The sequence below is a fragment of the Neomonachus schauinslandi genome, chromosome 15 (assembly GCF_002201575.2).
Source record: "Neomonachus schauinslandi chromosome 15, ASM220157v2, whole genome shotgun sequence".
NCBI lineage: Eukaryota > Metazoa > Chordata > Mammalia > Carnivora > Phocidae > Neomonachus > Neomonachus schauinslandi.
In genome coordinates, this window is record NC_058417.1 from 4,181,528 (window position 1) to 4,204,645 (window position 23,118).

A 23,118-nucleotide genomic window follows, 5' to 3' on the forward strand; every position below is an offset into this window, starting at 1 on the left:
AAGAAAGAAAGAAAGAAAGAAAGAAAGAAAGAAAGAAAGAAAGAAAGGAAGGAAGAAAGGAAGAAAGGAAGAAAGGAAGAAAGGAAGAAAGGAAGAAAGAAAGAAAAGGAAAGAAAGAGAAAGAAAGAAGAAAGAAAAGAAAAAGAAGAAAGAAAAAGAAAAAGAAAGAAGAAAGAAAGAAAGAAAGGAAAAAGAGAAAGGGGGAGGGAGGGAGAGTACATATCATAGGATTCCATTTATATAAAATTTTAGAAAGTGAAAATTAATTTCTAATGACAGAAAGCAGACCAGTTTTTTTTTTTTTTCTAAAGATTTTTTTATTTATTTGACAGAGCAGCAGACCAGTGTTTACTCGGGCATAAGATGGTGGGAGGGAATGAGAGAAGAAATATTATAAAGGGTCACAAGGAAACTTTTGGGAGGTTATGGAAATGTTCATTATCTTGAATGTGATGATGAAATCAGATATAGTCATGTCTAAATTCATCCAGGTTTATTCCTTAAATATGTACAGTTTATGGTACACCAGGTATGTTTCAATAAAGCTGATAAAAGTGTTATGTGGAGAAGTTTAAGCCATGATTTAGCATGTAATACATATTTGCTGTGGGTTCTTGTACAAAAATTTAGTGAGAAACATCATCTTGATGGCTAGTAGCATGATGGATTGAGTGAGAAGGTGAAATTCCATTGGAAAATCACAATAACACAGAGTTTCCAACAAATTATCCTCTGTTCACAATCGGGGTACCCTGGGACTCAGAGAAAATATTCCACTGTTTTATGAGGTATTCACCTAAGTGGTCATGCATGACAAGTTATTTTAGGAGGGAACATCCATATAAGAACCTGGCCCCACCTTCCAGAGAGAACACCTACACTCTAGGGACAGCACACCCAGGCACAAAAAAACCCCGCAAAAAACTGTCCTCATTTCTAAGGTACCCTCTTGTTCTGGGCACAATTCTTCCATGATACTGTGAATCTTGGTGCATCAATGCTGGGCTATAGGACCAGCCATAGAGGTGAGACCCCCAATAGGTATTTCATTCATCAAGGCTCTTTGGCCTCTGAGATGTGCCAGAGAGCAGTCTAAGTTATTCTAATTGGGTGTCAACAAGGCTACAGTGCATGCCTAGATCCTTGGTCATCCTGGGCATGGAACTAGGGGGTGGAGGTCATAGCTGCCTGGCTTGGTGGTCATATCTGCTCTTTGTCTATCCTCAGGTGGAACACCATGCTTTGCTGTCGACATTGAAGGTGTTGTACACCGTGGGGTACTCTCTCTCCATCATCTCCCTCCTCCTGGCACTCACCCTCCTCTTGTTTCTTCGGTGAGTGGAACTTCTGCCTGCACATCTTCAGGTGTCCACCCTGGAATTTGCTCACTGGCTCCCTTTAGAAGGCAGAAGACTGGGCTGGCTGATGTCATGGCCCATCAGAGTTGAAAGGGATCTGAGAGAGTCTCCAGCCCAACAACCCTATTTTGCAGGTGGTGCAGGTTGAGGGGAAAGAGATATTAGAGGCCCAGTGAGAGGCACTGGGTCACTGGAGGTCACAGAGTACAACTGGAACTGGAATCTGGGAGTCTTAACTCTGCTTTAGCCTCCTTGGGATTGGATAACCTCCTGTCTACCCCACCCTACCAGAGGCATGATTTTTACAGAAGAGATTAAGAAACTTCCCCAAAGCAAATTAGCAAGTGGTAGAGCTGGGCCCCCAGACTCCAATTAGCTATCAGTCATTTGAGTGCGTCCGCCAGGCACATTTCTAAGCACATTACATGTATTAAGTCATTTAAATTTCTTGCTAATCAGAATTAAGGTTTATTCTACTCCTAGGATATTAGCATTATTATTAGCCCCATTTTATAAGTGTGTTGACTGAAATATGGAGAAATCAAGTAACTTGCCCAATGTCAGGCAGCTGGTGAGTGATGGGAGCAGGTTCACAACCAGGCAGTTCAGAGACTGAGCATTTTCATTCCCTTATATTATTTCTCAGAATTCAAAGCCTGAGTGCATTTTGCTAAATCATGTTTTTAGAAATCACCCAAGTGAGATATTTATGGACCCCCGAGGGAGCCCTCCAAGGCTGCCTCTTGGCCTTCATTCAGCAGATTAATTGAGTATAATGTGGCAGAATGAGCATTCAATAAAGATGCAGGAGACCTAGATGGGCACTCTGGAGACCTGGATGCTAGCTCCATAACAGCTCCCCTCCTTGTATCCCCTAACTCCATGTCTGACCCCTCAATCCCAGGATATTCTATGGCTCCTGGAGCAGAGTCATGACCATATGCCCCATCCAGAGAGCAATTCTTGAGCAGTGGGAGAATTCCATAGCCTGTACCCTCTGCTATCCATGACCTCCTCCACTCACCTTCCTAAAATCCCAGAAGCAAGCTCAGAGAAAGTAGCTGCCCAACCCTGGAGAAAGTTACTTTAGCTAAGCCTAAGTCTGGTTGACCAGATGTCCATTTTGCCTCATGTGCTAGAAAGTAAGATCTAGTCCTTGCCTTTGAGTGGCACCCAATCTAATTTGGGAGAAAGATGCATACATAATAAAACACAAGACCTGACTCAAGTACTGTTTAGAAATTTAAAAAGTAATAATAGCTCTAAAACCAGGCAGATTTGTGCTGCATTGGGGGCTGCATTATTATTATTTATTATTATTATCACTATTTTTTAAAGCAGCAAAGCTTTTCCACATTGAAATCTGCTTCTGTTGTGATGCTTTTTCCTTTATTTGTGCAGCAGGGCTGTGAGGGCACAGTGATGAAAAGGGTCCTTTTGGCTAGAGAGACTGAGGACACACAGTTTTACACCAGCCAGTACAAAAAAAAAGCCTACAGGAGGCTTCAGGTAGGTGAGGAGGAGGTAATGAGAGCTGACATTTTCTGGATACTTATGATGTGTAGGTACTGTGTGAGTACTTTGCACCCATTAACGGACTGGTACTCCTGCAATCCTTGAGGTAAGCACTCTTGTCCTTATAGGTAGTAGAGCCTTGGAGAGTGGTGCTTTGGCCTCAGAATTTTTGGGTCTGAATCTCAGCCCCACCACTTACTTCTCTAGGACTTTGGACAGCTGATTTAACCCTTCTGCCTCAATTTCTCAATTTTTACTCAATGTGTAAATGTTATCCCCATTTTCCAGATGAGGGAAATGAGGCACAGAGAAAATCACATAACCCAGCCGTATCGCTCTGGAGTCTACGTTATCAACGTCTGCCCTCTAGTGATAGGTGGGCAGGTGTTTCGGGCACACACCTGTTGGTCTGAACCATTCTTTCCTGAGGGAAGACACCTGCTTTTCTCCCTGCACAGAAAACTCCACTGCACACGAAACTACATCCACATGAACTTGTTTGCTTCTTTCATCCTGAGAGCCCTGGCTGTGCTGGTGAAGGATGCCATCCACTCCAACTCTTATTCCAGGAGACCCAACAATGACAAAGGGTGGATATCCTACATGTCGGAGGTATGTCCCTCCCTACCATAGCCTCCCACCTGGTGGATCAGTCCTGGGAACCGTGGGGCGGGAAGGTGGAGCTGGGAAGAGGAAGAGGGAGATAAAGGGGTGTCAAAGGCATTCTGGTTAGAGAAGCATCATCTGACTTAAAAACAAACCCCAAAAACCAAACAAACAAAAAAACCAAACCTCCCGAGACTGGGGCAGGTAAAGGAAATTGTCATGGAAGAGTCCACCACAGGGTGCTGTGTGTCCTTGGGTGGGAAATTTCTTCATCCGTGAACAAAACAACTGAACCAGACCAGCCTTTATTACCATTATTATTATTATTTATTATTATTACTATTTTTTAAAGCAGCAAAGCTTTTCCACATTGAAATCTGCTTCTGTTGTGATGCTTTTTCCTTTATCTTGTTAATAATGATTGTAGTAACCTGTTAAATTAACCCTGAATTCCTGGAATAAGCCCAACTTGGTTCTGACACATTACTCTTTTTCCTATATTGCTGGATTCATTAGCTGATGCTGTGTTTTGTTCAGCATTCCCTCATCTGCACCTGTGAGGAAGTTTCTTTTCTTGTGATAAAGAAGATAAAGTTTATGCTGACCTCTTAAAACAAATCAGACTTGTTACCTCTTTCTCTGTTCTCTGGAAGAACTTATTTAAGACGGGTATTTTTCTTTCTTAAACATTTGATAGATCACTCCAGTGAAGCCATTTGGGCTCAGAGTTTTCCTTATTGGAAGGCTTTTAATTATGGACTAGTTTCGACTCACATTCAGATTCTCTACTTCTTCTTGTGTCAGCTTTAGTAGCTTGAGTTTTTCTAGGAACTTGTGTGCTTCATCTAACTTTTCAAATTTCTTGCCATAATATTGTTCCTAGTTTCTTAAGATCTTTTTGAGGTCTGTTGCAGCTATGGAGGTATTGCTTTTTGCATCCCTGATATTGATTATTTATACTTTCACTCTTTTCTCCCCTTTTGATAATCCTTGCCAGATGTTTTTTGGCTTTACTAGACTTTCCATAGAACAAAATTTTAACATTGTTGATTCTCTTTATGTTGTCTCTTTCATCAATTTCTGCTTTTATCTTTATGCTTTCCTGCCATGTCCTTTCTATACGTTAAGTTTGCTTTCTTCTTCAGACATGATACTTAAGATAATTCATTTTCAGCCTTTTTCTTTTTTTAATTAAGTCATTTAAGGTTATCGGTTTTACTCTCGATGTGGTATTAGCTGCATACCACACATTTTGATATCCAGTATTTTCTTTTCATTCAGTTCAGAAATAAGTTCTAATTTTTATCATTATTTCTTTTTTTGATTCATGGGTTATTTAGAAATTTACTTCCTCCTTTCCAATCATATGAAGATTTTTTTTTAGTTTTTGGTTTCTAGCTGAGTTGAACTAAGATCAAAGAGCATACCTTTCAGTGTTTCTTTTAGGGAAATTGCTGCTGATGAGTTCTCTCTGTTTTTGTTTGTCTACAAATATCTAGAATGTCAAGAAAGAGGCTGGGCTTTGAAACCTACAGGAAGCCCTCCCTCCCATTTTGGTATTGTTGCCAGCCTCTCTGAGATGGTCAGCAGATTCCAGGGGTGAGGCAAGGTAGAGGGATGGCTGTGCATGGGGAGGCCCTTCTCCATCCTCTCAGGTCCACATAAGAATGCCTGGCCTCACTCTCAGATGCTCTGTCCTCTGCAGGTATCTGCCTCCTGCCGCTCGGCCCAGGTCCTGCTGCACTACTTCGTGGGCGCCAATCACTCATGGCTGCTGGTCGAAGGCCTTTACCTCCACACGCTGCTGGAGCCCACAGTGCTCTCTGAGAGGCGGCTGTGGCCCAGATACATGCTGGTGGGTTGGGGTGAGTGACCTGAACCCCCAGCCTCTTCTCTTAGGGGCCCATCAGAACATAGGAACTTGATAGAGCCTTTGGTTTCCCAATTGGAGGGAGGCTCTGGGACAGAGAATCCTCCCGCGACAAGATACTGAAGAAAGGGGTGTGTGTACACACATGCAGTTACACACAAGCACTGGAGACCCGATGCATACGTTCAAAAACTGACAAGGTTTTTGATAGAATCAGATGCCCTTACTCCTACCCTGTCCCCAGCTGTAGCGATCTGCTCAGGTTGCCGTAACAAAATGGCATCGACTGCATGACTCAACCAATAGACATTTACTTCTTGCAGTTATGGAGGCTTGGATGTTTGAGATCAGAGTTCTGGTGAGGGGTCTTCCTGGCTTGCAGATAGCTGCCTTCTGACTGTAGCCTCACATGGTGGGGAGAGAGAGAGAGAGAGAGAAGGCTCTCTGGTCTCTTCCTATATGGGCACTAATCCCATCAAGATGACCACCACCCTCCCTTCCAAACCTAGGTACCTCCAAAGATCCCATCCCCAATTATCATTACATTGGGGGTTAGGGCTTCAACATGGGGTGGGGTCTGGACACAAACATTCAGTCCATAACGCCAACTGAGTCTTCAAGTCGGGGTCTGGAACCCCAGTTGCCACAGACTCTTGGAGAATGTGAGGCTGCAGGATTCAGAAGAAATATGGTTGGTCTACAATCTGGGAGATTTGGGTTAATGTCTTGGATTTACTCTGAGATGCTTTGCAACATGTGGCAAGTGTTTTCTCCTCTCTGCTTTCCTGGTTTGTCTGACAGTAAAACAACAGATGGGCTCTGTGCCACCCTACGTCTCTCCAGCTCTCAGCCTGCAATTCGGTGATATTTGGGCTTTTATAAGTTTTTACCAAGATGCTTTTGGCCCATCGGGCTGGGGTGGGAGGCAGGTAGGTTTGGCCAACCAGCTCCTGACTGCATTTCCCTGTTTTCACCCCCAGCCTTCCCGCTGCTGTTTGTTGTACCTTGGAGTATCGCCCGTGCACAGCTGGAGAACACAGGGTAGGAAATTCACCTGCTCTCACGCTTCCATGAGCCAGTAATTCCCAGATATGCCCCAATACAAGGATTTATACCATTTTCCCAAAGAGAATATCCATTCCCTTCCATTTTGGCCACCTAGAATATACTTAGAAATGCAGATAAGATGATCACAGATCTTTCTTGTAGTGATTAGTTTGTTAGCTTAGTTACACATGCAAATTAGCACAAAATTAGCTCAAATTAACACAAAAAGTCACTGCATAGGTTAGCAGTGACCCTCGATATGGGTACAAAATTGGTTATTGTTTCACTGTTCACAGTGGGGGGGGAGGGGAGAGTCTTGAGTGCGAGCATCCTCCTTCCAGAGGCCAAGAGGCTGTTCATTCAACCTTGTCTCTCTTTTAAGTCTTCTTCTGCCCCTTTGCCATAGGTGCTGGGGAACCAACAGGAATAAGATAATCTGGTGGATCATCCGAGGGCCCATGCTGCTTTATGTAATGGTAAGGACCATCCCACTCTTGTTTTTTTCCTCTCTGAGCTTGGCAGCTGTGGGAGACCCCACTCCCCTTCCCCTGCCACCTTACCAAAACTCTCTGTCTTGGAGTGAGCCTGGACCAGTTCCCTTGAGAAGGAGTTGTTGAGTTGTGAGTAGGATGTGTTGACTGAGAAGAGAAGGAACAAGTTAGAGGCTTCTCCTTGTTCTGGTTCAGGACTCAAATGCAGGGTTGAACTACATGCCTCCTTCTCTCTGGGTCCTCAGACTATGTCTAGAAACCTGTAACCAGCTCAGTGACCTTGTATTGGTGGCCCCTGGGGACGCGGGCACGTTCAGTTACCGACGAGCTTAGGGATGGCAAAGTTATTGGCTTGGATTTTAATACCATTAGCAGGAGGGAGGGGGGGGTGAAAGGAAGCCTCTTTAGAAGAGAAAAGCATAGTCAATATTACCCAAAGCAGGGATGGGGATTAGTCAAGAGATGCTGCTTCTCTGAGACCCTGAGGAGGAAGGGCCCTTATTCCCAGTGGCCCCAGAATTTTACAGCTGGGGAGGGACTGCAGGACCCAGAGTCATAAAGCTCTTTTGGATGATACTGTGTGAGACACAATCTGCCAAAGAGCCTCGGGACTGGGAGGGAAAAGCATCCATAGAAGTTGAGGGGGAGTGTGGAGGTGCTCTTGATGATTCCGAGGCCAGTGTCATGTCTAGGCTTAGCGGTGGTATGGGTGTGCTGGCTGCGTCCCCTCCGGTCACTCCACACACAGTGAATCTGGCCATGCACACCCCAAGCGAGAGCCACATCATGAGCTCTGCCCTGCCCCTCCCCCGTGTCACTTCTCCACGTTCCTGTCCTCTCCAGCCACACTGCCCACTGTGACCCCAGCACCCCATCCTGGCAGACACCCCCACCACCGCCCATGACCTGTACTGAGTGCTGCCTCTATGTCAGCACCATCTAAGTGCCTGGTGTATATTAACTCATTTATGGGTAGCTGCCATTATTATGTTTCTTTGACTCACGAGGACACCGAGAAGATAGGAAGACACTTACCTCAAGTCCCAGTAAGTGGGGGCGCTGGATCTCAGCCCAAAGGGTCTGACTGGGGGCACCAGCACTTGTAACCACAGCCCAGTGCTACTGCCCCCCCCCCCAGATCTTTATTGCCTCCTACCCACGTGCCTGATGCAGGCTTGTCACACATTAGTACCTCGCCTTGGACCCTCCTGAGCTTGGTACCTCCTCCCTCTACCATCTTATCTCCCGACTGCTGTCCCCAGACACTCCCCACAGGAAATAGAATGGTCACACCCTCCTTTGCGTCCTTCCCAGACCCCGGACAGACTTCTGCTACGGTCCCAGCAATGCTTCATTGCACTTATCTGTCCAAAACCTGTCTGCGGCCACAGTAAGCCCCATGTTCCATTCATCCTGGCAGCCAGCCCGAGCAGATGGCAGCCCTGCATGAACTTATTCGATGAACACCTGTGACCCACACCCCCCGGCACGGAAGGTTCCCGCTAACCAGGCAGAAGAAGGCAGGATGGAGGCCAGCAGGCCCTCCCTGGGATGGAGCTCAGGCTCGGTATTGCTGAAACCCTAGTGTTTACCCTGCTCTTTTCTAAAGGCAACATCAATGGTTCTTGGTCTTGGCTGCTCTTAGAAGGACGGGGGTATCTTTACAAATTCCTTTTTGCTTGGGTCTCACACCCAGAGATCTGTGTGTCATTGATCTCAGGTGTGACCTAAGGATTCCAATGTGCAGCCAGGGCTGGAGAGCATCCTCACTGCTCAAAGTGTGGTCACCTGAGCACTTGTTGTAAATTCAGGTTCTCAGGCCCCGCCCCAGACCTGCTGAATCAGAATTTGCATTGCAACAAGATCTCCAGATTTGGGGCACACATGGGCATCTGTGGGGTTCTTTACCCTCACACTGGTGATTCTCCAAGCTGGCTGGGCATTAAAAATGTGGTGGCTCATACCCCAGAGGATTACAGCAGAAATTCTGGAGGTGGGGCCCGGAGAGTTGCAGTTTTAAAAGCTCCCAAGTGATTGGACCAAGGTGGTGCCACTGCTCTGGGCCTTGCTGCTTGGTTGTGCATGGCCAGCTGATGTGTGCGCTGGTTTCTCCTGCTGCTTCTGAGTTACTGTAGCCACATTCTCTCTCACCAGGACAAGACAATGTGCTCTATCTTCTCTCCTTGGATAAAACGACCTTTACATGTCCTTGCTTCTACCACCCCAGCTGTTACCAGCAACACAGAAAGGGCCAGAGTCACCTTAGCTCACAGTGGCTCCTCTCTTTCCCATCTACACCTTCTGCTCCTCCTGCTCACCTCACCCTACGGTCTCTGTTGTTTTTCAGCCTCTTGGGATTTCTTGTGCACACCTGTCTGGTCTCCCTCCTTCACTCTTGCCCTTGGCAATCCATCCTCCGCATTGTGGTCAGAGTGGTCTTTCTTGAGCAGAACTTGATGATGTCTCTCTTCTATGGGTGACTTTTTCATGGCACACTATTGTCCTCAGGCATGCTTCCAAAGTCCTTAGTATGGTGAGTATTGTCATTCCCTGACTACCCATCCAACCGCAAGCACCCCATGCTCAATTTATATGGGGAAACTCACCCTTCCCCACATCCATCCTGGTGTTTCACTCCTCCTATGCCTTTTGCACACACTGCCCTTCCCCCTGCAATCCCCATCTGATGGCTCCACGTCTGGTGAACTCTCTTCTTCCCTGGAGACTAAGCTCTTTCCTAATCTACCTCTCAAATTCAGGGATATCAACAGGCATGCTTGGAAGGGACACTTCCATAATCATCCTCAGGTCTACGAAGGTCTTATAGAGACCCTTGCTGGCTATGGTTGTTTGTGTACAGGGGCTTGGACAAGAGGTATGGGTTTGAAGAGAAGTGAGAAAAGTTCCCTTTGGTCACAAGGAAGGACATCAGAATATAAACTGGTAAAACATTGACACAGAATACAGAGAAAGGCTTTGGATTATTCATCTCTATCAATTTCCAAGAGGAGAAACTCTGTCCTGAGAAATGGGTTGCTGAACCTGATGTCTTCCTGCCACCCACCCCACCCCTGGCCCCACGCCGGCTCTAGGATCCTATTCTGTACGCTCCGAGGATAGTGGGATTCACGTACCCTACACAGAGCATGGGCTTCGTGGCTGACTTGTGGTGTGCCCTTGAGCCAAGTGAGTTGACTTCTCTGGGCTTCTGTTTCTTCCGTAAAATCAGAGTTGGGCTAGACCAGTGGGTCTCAACTGAGGGGGATTCTGCCCTCTGGGGACATTCGGCCATGTCTGGAGACATTTTTAATCATCACAATTGGGGTGGGGGTCCTATTGGTAGCTAATGCATAGAGGCTAGGGATGCTGTTCCACATTCTACAGTGCACAAAACAGCCCCCACAACAAAGAATTGTCCCACCCCAAAAGTCAATCGTACTGAGGTTGAGGGACCCTGGACTAGACAGTGGTTGCACAGAACAGCTCAGGAGGTTAAGGGAAAAAACAAAACAGCCTGGACTCCACCCTAGATTGATGGAAACAGAACTGTCATGGTGGGCTTCCTTAGCACTGGAATCACATGCATTTGCTCTCTTGCACCTTCATTTAATATTTATTGAGCACTTGCTGTGTGCGTGGCTTGGTGCTAATTTCTTTCAGGGGAAAAAAGGATGAATGTCCCATAGTTTCTGCAGTTCAAAACCTAATAATTATGATTTTGAGACTCATCAGACCATGACTGAGCCAACAATTGTCTCCACGTCTGCTTAAAAGACTACATGTTACAGTTTTCCACTGACCTGAGTAGATATAACCCCAGGCCCAAAATAGGATTCCTGGAACCACAAACGGCAGGAGCCTGGGTCCCTGAATGTCTGCATGGAGCAGAGCTCCCCCTTGCTGTGATAGAGTATTTCATAAGCAAAAAACAAAACCTTTATTGTGTTAGGGGCAAAAAAAGAATTTCCTGACCCCACCCCACATATTTTCCAGCTACTAAAAATATCATAGTAATCAAGATGTTGCTCATAACATTTGGCATTTCAGGGCACATGTTTCATCTTGTCCAAATTTGAGGCTTATTCCTATTTTCTGGAGTATGGAGCAGAGGCTTCTGGGACGAGCCAATTGTGCATGGTGAACTGAGCTATGGGACTAAGGAGAATCTCCCATCCCCAGACTCAGGCTCCCCAGTGAGCATCCTCGTTACCATAGCTGGGCTTCTCCCACCACCCCCAGACTGGGTCTGCATCTGTGGATCTGCATCTGGGCTGATGTGAATGAACGTCACACTGGGTTTCCAGATATCCCAGCTGACTTTATCTGCTGCCCTCTTGATCATCTATGTTTCAGAAATAACCATAATGTGACAATGCATAGAGTCTAGATGCTCTGTGAGTCTTTCATGAGACATAGAAATTGGAGAATTCCCATATTCTTCAGGATATAAGACTCCACTACTTAAATTAACCTGTTACCCTTGAGTGTACATTTAGAATAGAACCATCCTGGAATAATATAATATTCTTATATCTTAGTCTCCTCTGCTCCCAGTAGAAAATATGTAAAGCTTTGATTAGTCCAAACCTTCATGGACAGCCTTACAAAATACATACACTGCAAGATTGTTCTATCCACACCATGATTCCTGGAGTTAACCGATTAACCAAACCAAATTGAACATACAGTTGACAGCTTTTTTGAGCCAATGAATCTGTTGACTTGATGGTTTCATTCGTTCCTATTGAGTCTTCTCTGATAACCTCAGGACTTGGCAAAGTTGAGAAATCAGTAAAATTAGTCTTCACTGGTCTTGTCCCTTTTTAGGTCTTCTGCCTCACCAGGAGCCCAGGGGCTTTCTGTGTCCCCAAAACATCTCCTCATTTCCACATTTCCCTCCTCTAAGAGTTACAGTGGGAATCCCTCCATACCCTGTACTTTCCCAGCCCATTAAAACTTAGCTTTGTTGCATCCCATCTTCTGCTTCCCATGGTGAAAGGAGGTCAGATCATAAGTAGTGATTGAATTATTCACTGTAAAAATGAGCAAATGAATGAATAATAGATGGAGAAAGGGCACCCCTCTCCTCTCCTAGGTGTTCCTTACCTACTATATGATGTGTGCACTTCAGCAGGGTTCTGGGGATGAAGTATTTTAACCCAAAGGAGCAGCTCTAACAGTAGGCATTTTAGTCCACATGGCAGGCCAGATGAGGAGAGGATGGAGGTTGATGGAGAAGTTTAGGGATAGATGAAGCCACCTTCTGAGCCCCCTACCATATTAGCAATCACCTCTGCCAGCCTATAGACCCAGATCTAAGCACAGGAGCTAGGGTGCCACAGGAGTTTCACCAAGAATGTTATATATGATAATGCATTCCGCACTGTCTAGGACCTGAAAGGGAGCCTTACATGTTTGGGGTCCTAAGGACCCCCATTCTGATGACAGAATCTAAGAGGAGTTGGCTGGGTTCTTGAGAAATGTCCTTATTCAGCCCCTTTTTCCTGCTTGTGCACGAATGAAGAACAGCACCATCCAAATATGCCTGCTGACTCTTGTCCTGCGGGACACCTAGATGGACACAGGCTCATCCAGGCTGGTGTTTCATTCCGTGGCATTGAAGAAGTGCCTCCATGTGGCCCATGGGTTGATGCCCATTTTCTCATGCCTGTTCCCTGGAAGACACAAAGAACAGCAAATCCACATGCTCCTCATCACAACTCTTCATTTCCTAGGATACAGTCCCGATTGAAATTAATTTGCTGAAATATGTTCCTTTCCCCGGTTAAACTTACTTTGTGAGAAAAATGCCTGAGTTCAACAAATCACTAAAGCCAAGGACACAGCGTTTTCTCTTTGTGATGAAAAGCAGATATCCCATTAAAGAAAGAAATTACTTGGTTGCATTTAGTTTGTATTTAAGTGTTCTGTTACTAAATATTCTTTGGCTGGGAAGCTCCATCCCTGTTTGCTGGTGGATTGGATAAATAGTCTCTTGCCCGAAACTGCAGACTGTTAGTTTTGAGCACTGATTCTCCTGGGGCCAGTAAGGCAAGTCACGGGAGGTACACGTTGGATCCTGCAGCTTGTGTTTCAATATGTGGCTCAAGGGTTTTATTTCCAGGTGGGAGGCATTAGTACTGTGCTGGCTCAATGTTTGTAGAGACTTTACTCCATTAATTGTCACCCAATCACCCTCTCTACTGGCTCTTTCCTCATTGCATAGAGGCATTCTTAAGTCTTTTCCATTTTAAAAACAACTGTAATCCCAAACGTCTTCCAGCCCTGCACATAAAAGAGGGGAGACATTATCCCCATTCTGCATTCCTTGTCAATTACTGCTCTATCATTCCGCTTCCCTTCACAGCCAAGCCTCTTCAATGTGGTCTACACTGGCTGTCTCCCTCTTCACGTCTAGCTCACAAAGCAAAGCATTGCAATCTGGCTTGTGCTCTCACCTGTGAACTGCACCTTTTCTCAGCTCCCTGTTGCTAAATGCAGTCTTAGTTTGCTTAAATCCCATGTAGCATTTACCTCCTTAAATTCTTACGGCCGTGAGCTCCCATTGCCCTGGAGTTAACCGATTAACCAAACCAAATTGAACATACAGTTGACAGCTTTTTTGAGCCAATGAATTGGATGAACCATCTGTTGACTTGATGGTTTCATTCGTTCCTATTGAAACTTCTCTTTGCTCCCACTGCCCTGGCTACTCTTTCTGAATCTCTTGCGCTGCCTCCACTTCTGCCACCTTTCCCTTCATTACAAGCTGAGTCTCTTAACCCTTTTTCTCTCCCAGTCTACCTAGCCTTTCTGGACAATCTCGCCTCCTCCAATGCTGGCTCCATGCTCCAGCTGGGACCTCTCTGCTGAGATCCAGACATAAATATCTCACTGCTTTGGGACATCTCTTGCGTCCAAAATAACTAGACCTCCCCCTCTTCCCCCTGCACTGCTCTTCCTCCTCTGTCCACTCTGAGTGAATGACACTACCGCACATTTGAGTTCTACTGAGAAACTTGGAGTCATCTTTGACCTCACATCCAGCCACTATCGAACGCAATTTGACTCAAACTCCTTAAAAGTTTCAAGTCCATCTTGTACTCCCCATCGTTGGTGCACCACACCTATGGCTTCACATCACCTCTCTATCATTCTTGCCTGGGAACTATGAACTGCTCCCAACCAGTCTCCCCTACTCTGGTTTTACCTTCATCCAATCCATACGCGCCCCCCCCCAACCGCCGCCGCATGGTTGTTAAAATGATCTTTCTGAAGTGCAGAAAAGCAAATCTGATCGGCTAACTCACTTGCCTGACATTCATCACTGGCTCTCCATTGCTTTCAGAAGGAAACCCAAACTCCTCCATGTGACCATGAAAGGCTCTGCAGGAGCTGGTTCTCCCCTCACCTCCACTCTCGTCTTACTCTTCACAAATCTTGTTCTCATTCTCCAAGCCCCAGCCGCATTGAACCACTTGCCCTTCTACCTCTCCAAGAGCCTCATGATGTGTCATGTAGTTGCTGTCAAGGTGTTGGCTGGGGCTGCGACCATCTGATGGCTTGACAGGGGCTGGAGAATCAGCTTCCCCGGTGGCTCATACACATGGCTGGCAAGTGGTGTTGGTTGTTGGTAGGAGGATTCAGTTCCCCCAGGTGGGTCTCTCTACAGGTTGTGAGTGTCCTCACAACATGGCTGCTGGCTTTTCCCAGAGAGAGAGAGAGAGAGAGAACCAGGTCGATGCCATCCTTTTGAGGACCTAACCTCAGAAGTCACATAGCCTCACTCCCACCATGTTCTTTTCATGAGATGCACATAGCTAAGTCTAGCTCACATCCCAGAGGAAGGGGGAAATTAGGCTCTGCTTTTCAAAGGGAACAGTGTTGAAGAATTTGCAGACATATTTAATCATTTCTATCAAGGCTGACAATGAAGGGTGGAACTGTCCCAGCCTATGACAGGTGTGGAATACAGTCTAGGGAGAAGAGAATGTGTGCTTTCCAGTAAATTCTATGGCAGCTACAGGACTCAAGTTAGACACCGATAGGGCTGGAGTTCTTTACAGAAGGGAGGCTGTTTAAGTGAAGAACAGGTTATTTTCAGGTAAAGGTATATTCAGTACCAGCTCAGTCACTTACTAACTGTGCAACCTTGGGAATTGTACTTGCCTCTTCCGTGCCTCTGTTTTCTTATTGTACCACAAAATAAAAATAGTGCAGCTTCTTCAGAGCATTAATGTGAGTATTAAATAAAATAATGTGTGGATGTATTGAGATGGCCTTAGGAAGACTGGGGATGACCACGAGCACGTACTACCTGAACGTCCGACTGCCACATTTCCCCTGGCTTACATGGACAAGGATCCGATGGCCAGGCTCAGGGTGACCTTGATTTCATAACCATGTGGAGTCCACCACTTATTTGCCCATATCTGCTTTTTTCCAAGGTCAATTTCTTCATCTTCCTGAAAATTGTCAAGCTTCTCATTTCTAAGCTCAAAGCCCATCAAATGTGCTTCAGAGATTATAAGTACAGGTAAGTGGCCTGAGGTCGGCCTCCAATGGTCCAAGATTGTTTTGACCCTTCAGGCTATTCTGGTTAATGTTCTGGGAAGAGGGGCATGAGCCGCCTCATCAGTATGTCTATCTTCTAAGACAAGAATATCAAGAAGAGAACCTCTGAAAAAGGTGTCTTGGGGTTGTGTGGGGCTTTTGCTACTGGTGAGGGCCTCCTGGCCCCATGGAAATGAAAGGAGTGGTCAAAATTACACACATTCCCCGTAGCAGGAAACTTAAAATGCTCCTAAGAATGGGTGGTTGATAGCCTGGTGGTGGGTATTGAGGAGGGCACATTCTGCATGGAGCACTGGGTGTTATGCACAAACAATGAATCATGGAACACTTCATCTAAAACTAATGATGTAATGTATGGGGATTAACATAAGAATAAAAAAAAAAGAAAGAAAAGAGATAAAGTAAAAAAAAAAAAAGAATGGGTGGTTGAGCCACTTGGTTGAGCCAAAGGAGTGGTTCTGAGTATAAGGATTTTGGCCACAGGCAGAGGTGTGAGTGAGGACGGGTGGAACTCTATTTCTCTCTCACTAACACCCAAATCAGGCCTGACCTAGGTGTGCTGGAAAGGTAGTTTTTCCCTTTATCTAACAAACATTTCATGAACACCTACCATGTGCCTGGCACTGTGCTGGGAACAGAAGAAAGATACTGTGTGGACCCTGTCTGTAAGGAGCACACATCCCAACTCCCCAAAACTAGTATATTGGTGTGAACGCATGTCGGAAGGGCTGATGCTGGCCACGGCCACAGATCCTCTGAGTGACCGTGGGCAAGTCACTCAGCCTCCCTGGGCCGGATTAATGGGTGTGTGAAATGAGAATTGGCACAGGAGACCCATCTCTTGCTTTTTAGGAAGACCAAAGATGTGGGCTCTCAATCTAATCGGATATGGTGAGTGGGTTTGTCCAGGAGATCCCAAAGGACAAACACGCATTGTTCAGCACTGACAAATATATGCTATAATTGGCCCAAATATTTTGCAAACACCCCATCCCCAAGGCACTTGGGCTGGCTTGGACAACACAGAGACATGCCGACTTTCTTGGCGCCTCTGGTGGAGACTCTAAGTGTCTCAAAGCTTCTTTGGCCCTTCTCCCAAGGCTCAGCCTCTAACTGCTCTCTGAGGGTGGAGGTCCAAAACCATGGTCAGAGCTGCTCTAGTCCTCCTATTGTGGGTCTGTTCAGGGGACACTGGGGCATCTGGGAAACCCAACAGAGGACGGCACTCCCAGGAGACAGAAGCAGGAAGGAGATAAATCCCAAGACACCAGTTTCCATGCAGACCGAGAGCCTGCACCCTGCTATTTTCTGCTCCCAAAGCCCACCATGTACCACTGGGGCTTTCCCCATGCTCCAGACCCACAGCACCCCCTGTAGGAGCTTTCCATTCTGGTTGCTTGTAAGCATCACCTGCCAGCCAGCCCAAAAGCATGGACTCCTGAGGCCCTCCACTGGGTATTCAGACTCAGTAGGTGTGGAAATGAGCCCCACCACATGGACTTCTTATAGACTTCCCCCAAGAGATTCTGACACACAGAGTGCAGGACCACTGGGGTCAGCTGCTCTCATGAAATAACGCATGGAATTTTCTAGTGGGGCTATGGCAGATGTGTTTCTAAGCAGCCTCGGTATCCCCTTCTGCAGGATCTCCTTTGGAGTTATCCAAGAGAGTGGTTTCCAAACTTTTCTGATCATGCATCTTTTTCAGTGAAGAAATTTTGAGCGTGCCCCTCACCATATATATACATGGTCTGTTGAACTGATACAGCTATTATAAAATACAACAAAGAATAGAAAATTATAAAGGATAGATTAAAAATTAACACATAAAACTTTGATTATCTTTCCTTACTATATTTTCTTCTGATGCCAAATGGACTGTCTTGCATAACCCTGAAGTGTGCATACCCAACTGGGAGCCATGGATCTAGGGAAGCATAAATCAAGATACTGGGGAGAACCTCATGGCTGAGCAATGATTCAGGACAGCTGTTTTGGAGGGAGAAGGAATAGCTTGTCTGATATATACAACCTGTCTGGAAAGTTCTTTTCCCTTCCCCACCCTTGTTCAAGGATAAAGCTTGAAAAGAGGAACCTGGGTGCATGGCCCACCTTGAGTCTTCCCAGGGTAAAACACCTTACTTGGCGACTTTGCCACCACCTGGGGATGGAGATGGGGACCTATCAGTGTTCCCGAGTGGCTGAGACTTTGGAGGGCTGACTAATGTCAGCTGAACTCACAAGAGACTGAGATATAAACCAGACTCTACAATTGTTCATTCTTAGAGGCTGGGAAAGGCGGGGGTGGGGCGAGGTTTCCTTTTGGTGCTTGCACTCCTAGCACACTTGACAACAAATAATCCAGAAACTCAAAGCAGTCACCAGAATGTTGCTGGTGATCACATCCTCAATGCAGAGTGGTCGGTGCGAAGGATTACTGACCATGAGAAACCACCACGGCCCTGCGGTGCCACCTGCCTGATAAAAGCAGGGTTCATTCCCCAGGGTCTCCACAAATAGGGCTGCTTCTTTGTGATTTTCCCCACCATTTTGGTTGGCCATCTGCTTTCTGTTTACTTACTCTTTCTCCATGCAGAGCATAGTACAATTGATTAGTTTATGCTCATTAATGAGCAAAAAATGAGGGCCCTGTCTCTCAGGACACACCAGGCCACCTTATTTTACTGCCTGGGCTGGTGAATCCTCCAGCACTGATGAGTGCATTTGCCCATTTTTCTCTGCGAGCAGTGCTAACACCCTCATTTCTACGTTCCATCACCCCAGTGGGTCACCCCCCAGCTCACACTGCCCTCTTCCACCTCCCTATCCCCCTCCAAGTCTGTTTTCCTTTGTCGCCCCCTGCTAGGGTGAGAAGGAAGGGGCAATGGGGGCTGGTGAGTTTTGTCCAAACTCTGGTAGAAACAGGCCTGCCTCCATCTCTCCCAGATTTTGAGAACTTTCAGAATGTAGCTCTCAAGATTTGGCCCCCCTCCAGGAGTATATTTTAGGAAAGTTTAAATTAAATATATCTAGGTCTTGCCAAAAAGACAAGTTGCTAGGAGCTGGAGAACCTTCTGTAGTCCTAGGCCTGTCCTTGGGTTTCCCCCATTCCAGCGGAGGAGAGTTACATGGCGCACCTGCCTGGCCCGGAGAGCGAGAGCTGAGCCAGGCCCCTGGAATGCGGACAGATAGAGACCAGTGATGCTCACTGTGGTCAGAGTTGTCTGTTCTTTGTGGGTCCCAGCACCCAGGCGGCTGTCCCCCTGGAGGACTGGTCTTAATGTTCCATGTGGTGTGTGGGGCAGAGCTCTTGATGAATTTATAAAGGAGAATCATTTCTTAAGCTGCTGAACCCCAGAGCCCTTTCCGAAAAGACTTTCTGGTGGGCAACCAAAAACAAAAGATGTTACAAATGGAAGTAAAATTGATCAAAGTCATTGAGGTTGTAAGCAACCTGAAGGCAAAGACGGCTTCTTTTAAAAACAGTGATGGCGGAGCGCCTGGGTGGCTCAGTCGTTAAGCGTCTGCCTTTGGCTCAGGTCACGATCCCAGGGTCCTGGGATCGAGCCCCGCATCGGGCTCCCTGCTCGGCGGGAAGCCTGCTTCTCCCCCTCCCACTCCCCCTGCTTGTGTTCCCTCTCTCGCTGTATCTCTCTCTGTCAAATAAATAAAATCTTAAAAAAAAAAAAAAAACAGTGATGGGTAAATACTATTGATCATTCATCAAGTATTAGATGCCATTATTCTCAGCACTTGCCACCTGTCAGGTAATCTTTAAAACGACACTGTCCATTGTATTATTACCAGTAATAATTTTTTTTATTGTTTCAATGTTTCATATTATATTATCAGTAGTATAATCCTCATTTTTACAGATGAGAGGTTAACTAATTTGCCCAAAGCCACATGGCGAGTTCCTGGTGGCGCTGGGATTTGAACCCAGGGACAGATACTGTCCCTATGCTCTGCTGCCTTTGACCACACACCTCCTCTCCCACTGCGCTGGTTCATGCTCCATAAATATTTGTTGGATCGCTGAATGACTGCAATAAACCAAACAATTTAAATAAACAAATGACTATAGCTGAAAAATAAGTATAAATACAGTTCATAAGAGTAAACGGCCATAGATATTTATGGATTTTCCATCTGAACCGGGACACACATGGTGTTTTGTCTAAGGAAGTTAGAATGAGTTCAGGAATGGGGAACCCCTTCACATCCAACAAGGGAGCTGGCAGTTACGAAAACGGCCCAAAGCTTCATAAAAAGATGGTCATTCTTTAGATTATTTTTTTTTTAATTTTTTAATTCTAAGATGGTCATTCTTTAAAAAAAAAACCATCTCATACAAAATGTGGGATTCTGGCACATGAAAAGGACAATAAGTGGGAAAACTGGTGAAATTGACTATAGTTATTTGTCACATGCCAATATTGGCTTCTTAGTCTTGACAAGTGTACCATGATTATACAAGATTTAACATTAGGGGAAACTGAGGGAAGCATAGGCAGGAACTCTCTGTGCTCTCTTGGCTACTTTTCTGCAGATCTAAAATTATCCCAACATAAAGAGTTTATTCAAAACACATAATGTCATAGCATGGCCCCAAGAATAAGTTGATGGTAAGATGTGGATCTGCATCTAAGTATGTAAGTATGTGTCACTGAAACCCAGATAACCCAGAGCAATCGTCGCAAACTCAGGCACTCGCAGGGGCCAAGCAAGGAACGCAAGGTGAGGTTTCTTTCATTTCCTTGATAACAGTACACTTGAATGGCTCTCACGGATGCAGGATCCATACTAAACACTTTATCTTGCGTACAGTTAAACCTTCCCGAGGACATCATCCATAAGCTGCTGATGTTCCTACATCTTTAATTCCATGGGGTTCGGCGGTGGGGAGAGATCTCTCCAAGTCTGGCCCTTTAAGACAAGTGATTTGGGCTAAAAAGTCATTAGGGATTAAACTCTTTTTTTCCCAATGTGTATATACAAGACAGTAGCTTTGTTTGTGCCCTGGATATGAGTCACTTTTGCTAATGTAGGTAGTTTTAAATTAAGAAGCGCCTCAATAGTAAAACAGCAGTCATTCCCAACTGTGGCTGCTTCTCAGAATCCCATGGGGAATTCCTTAAAAATTCACATTCCCAAGACCCAGTAGCCAGAGGTTTTGACTCAGGAGGTTGACACTGGGGCTGAGGAAGCTAGCTAGCTAGCTGTATCTATTTATTATCTTTCTGTCATCTATCTATTATCTATCTATCCGTCTACCTATCCATCCATCCATCTATCCATCTCTCCATCTATCTCTCCATCTATCTATCTATCTATCTATCTATCTATCATCTATCTGTCCATCGATCTATCCATCTACCTACCCATCCGTCCAACTATCCATCTCTCCATCCATCCATCTCTCCATCTATCTCTCCATCCATCTATCATCTATCTATCCATCCATCCATCCATCTCTCCATCTATCTCTCCATTTATCCATTCATCTATCTATCTATCTATCATCTATCTATCTATCTATCATCTATCCATCTTTTAAAGTTCCTTAAGGAATTCTAATGGTAAACCATGTTTGGGAACCACCGGTATGTGATATGGAATGCTTGGGTCCCAGCTGTGCACTTTGCACGTGGGTGGTACAAAGGAATGTTTGTCCTTTTTATGTAGAGTGTATACAACAGCAGGCTTCCACACAACACTTTTTATGAGGAGGATCAGTTTCTCATTTCCTGCAGCCCTTGCTGTCTTGGGGCTGAGGGGCGGCATGGGGGCTGACGGTCAAGCTCTGCATGGAGTGTGCAGGGTGTGAGTGTAAAGTCGCAAGCCTCACTTCCAGGGCTGGATTTGTCACTTAGTGGCTGTGTGACCCCAGGCATGTCATTTGCTTTCCCTTCTCAGGTTCAGTAAAGCACTGACATTGGAAGTCCTGAATAGAGAAAGAAGTAGAGGCACCTGCCAGCCAGGTACTAGGAAATCTGTCAAACTCGGTAAGGGTGTAGTGTCCTAGGATGACAGCCATGCACATGGAAATCTATCCATCACTCAAAACATTAAGATCTAGAGGCATTTCATAATCTATATAGGAGAATTCATCAATTCATCCACCCATCCATTCATTCATTCATTAACTCAATTTGTGTTGTCCAAGCGTCTGCCATGAGTCAGGTGTAAGGGTGCATCAGTAAACAAGACCACACTGGCCATTAAGGCATTCAATGTGTTGCCAAGGAGACAAACTGGAAGATCAGCTATTTATCAGGATGATAAGAGCTACAATAAAGTCATGCACAGAAGAGCAATAAACATTGCCTATTCCCAAAGCGACCTTCATGACAATTTTTTGGTTGTCATTTGCAGACTGGCAAAGTCAACACTGGTCCTCATTCCTCTGTTGGGTGTTCATGAGATTCTCTTCTCTTTCATCACTGATGATCAAGTGGAAGGATTTTCAAAACTCATACGACTCTTCATTCAGTTGACTCTGGGCTCCTTCCATGTAAGTAGGCATCTGAACCAGGATTCCTTTGCTTTGGAGAAAACCAAATGCCCTTGACCCAGACAGGCTGAGATTTGAGAAAGCCCACAGATGGAAACGAAGTTGTAGTGTCAGCAGGCTCTACAGCTTTAGGGTCTTTGGCATGAGAAGGGTGTGTAGACCAAAAATGTTGCCTTGATCCTGCCAGCATGACTCAGTGACTAAGAAGGGAAAAGTGGTCTGTTTCCTGAGCTATAATAGTTGGTGTGACTCACAATCATATTAACTGTGAGTGTCAACATGAAGACTTTTATTATGGGCCTATTTTTGCTGGGTTCTCTGCAAGGCATTGTGCACAATGAACATTGTCTATGCTTCAGGTGACATACTCAGAACACAATACAACTTGGTAAGAACCAGTGAGTCGAGACCAGGAGGCTCTTGAAGCTTGATAGTTGTGTCAAGATGTGTGGGAGAGAGCTGTGCTTCCTTTACCTTAGTATTTTGGTTATCCATTCCTTAAATTGTTGCCCGTTACTTAGTAGCTTACAACAACAATAATTTGTATTATTTCTCATTATTCTGGGGACCAGAAATCCAGGTGGGCATAGTAAGGATGGCTCACCTCTGCTCCACGCGATGCCTGCTGGAGCTGGAACTTCCAAGATGCTTCACCACTCTTATGTCTGGTGCGTGAGCTGGGAAGGCTCACATGGCTGGGGCTAGCTGGAGTGGCTTCATTTGGATCAAATTTCTGGGGCTTCATTTCTCACTGCCAGCTACATCCCTTAGCTCCATACAGTCTTAGGGCCTCTCCCTTGCTGTAGGTTCTTTCTCTGTCTAGCAGGGAAGCTGAACTTCCTACATGGCTGTTCAGAGCTCCCAAGAGCACAAAAGCAGGAGCTTCCAGGCCTTCTAAATGCCTAGGTCTGAAATTCACACAATGATACTTCTGCTGCATTCTAAAATTTAAAGCAAATCCCAGGGGTGCCTGGGTGGCTCAGTCAGTTAAGCATCCGACTCTTGATTTCAGCTCAGGTCATGATCTCAAGGTTGTGAGATTGAGCCCCAGGTTAGGCTGCATGCTGATTGTGGAGCCTGCTTGAGATTCTTTCTCCCTCTCTCTGCCCCCACCACTTGGTGCACTTTCCACCCCCCCCCAAA

The 23,118-nt window shown here is 45.7% G+C and overlaps 1 protein-coding gene across 1 annotated transcript in view; it reads left to right on the forward strand.

The window, feature by feature from the left end:
* Positions 1-23,118, forward strand: part of GLP2R (glucagon like peptide 2 receptor) — a 51,015-nt gene that overhangs the window by 19,721 nt on the left and 8,176 nt on the right. Inside the window, exons 5-11 of the mRNA XM_021694530.1 lie at positions 1,228-1,334; positions 3,332-3,485; positions 5,185-5,344; positions 6,330-6,390; positions 6,803-6,872; positions 15,335-15,423; positions 21,837-21,975. Coding sequence (XP_021550205.1) covers positions 1,228-1,334; positions 3,332-3,485; positions 5,185-5,344; positions 6,330-6,390; positions 6,803-6,872; positions 15,335-15,423; positions 21,837-21,975 — 780 coding nt within the window. The remainder of the gene's footprint in view (positions 1-1,227; positions 1,335-3,331; positions 3,486-5,184; positions 5,345-6,329; positions 6,391-6,802; positions 6,873-15,334; positions 15,424-21,836; positions 21,976-23,118) is intronic.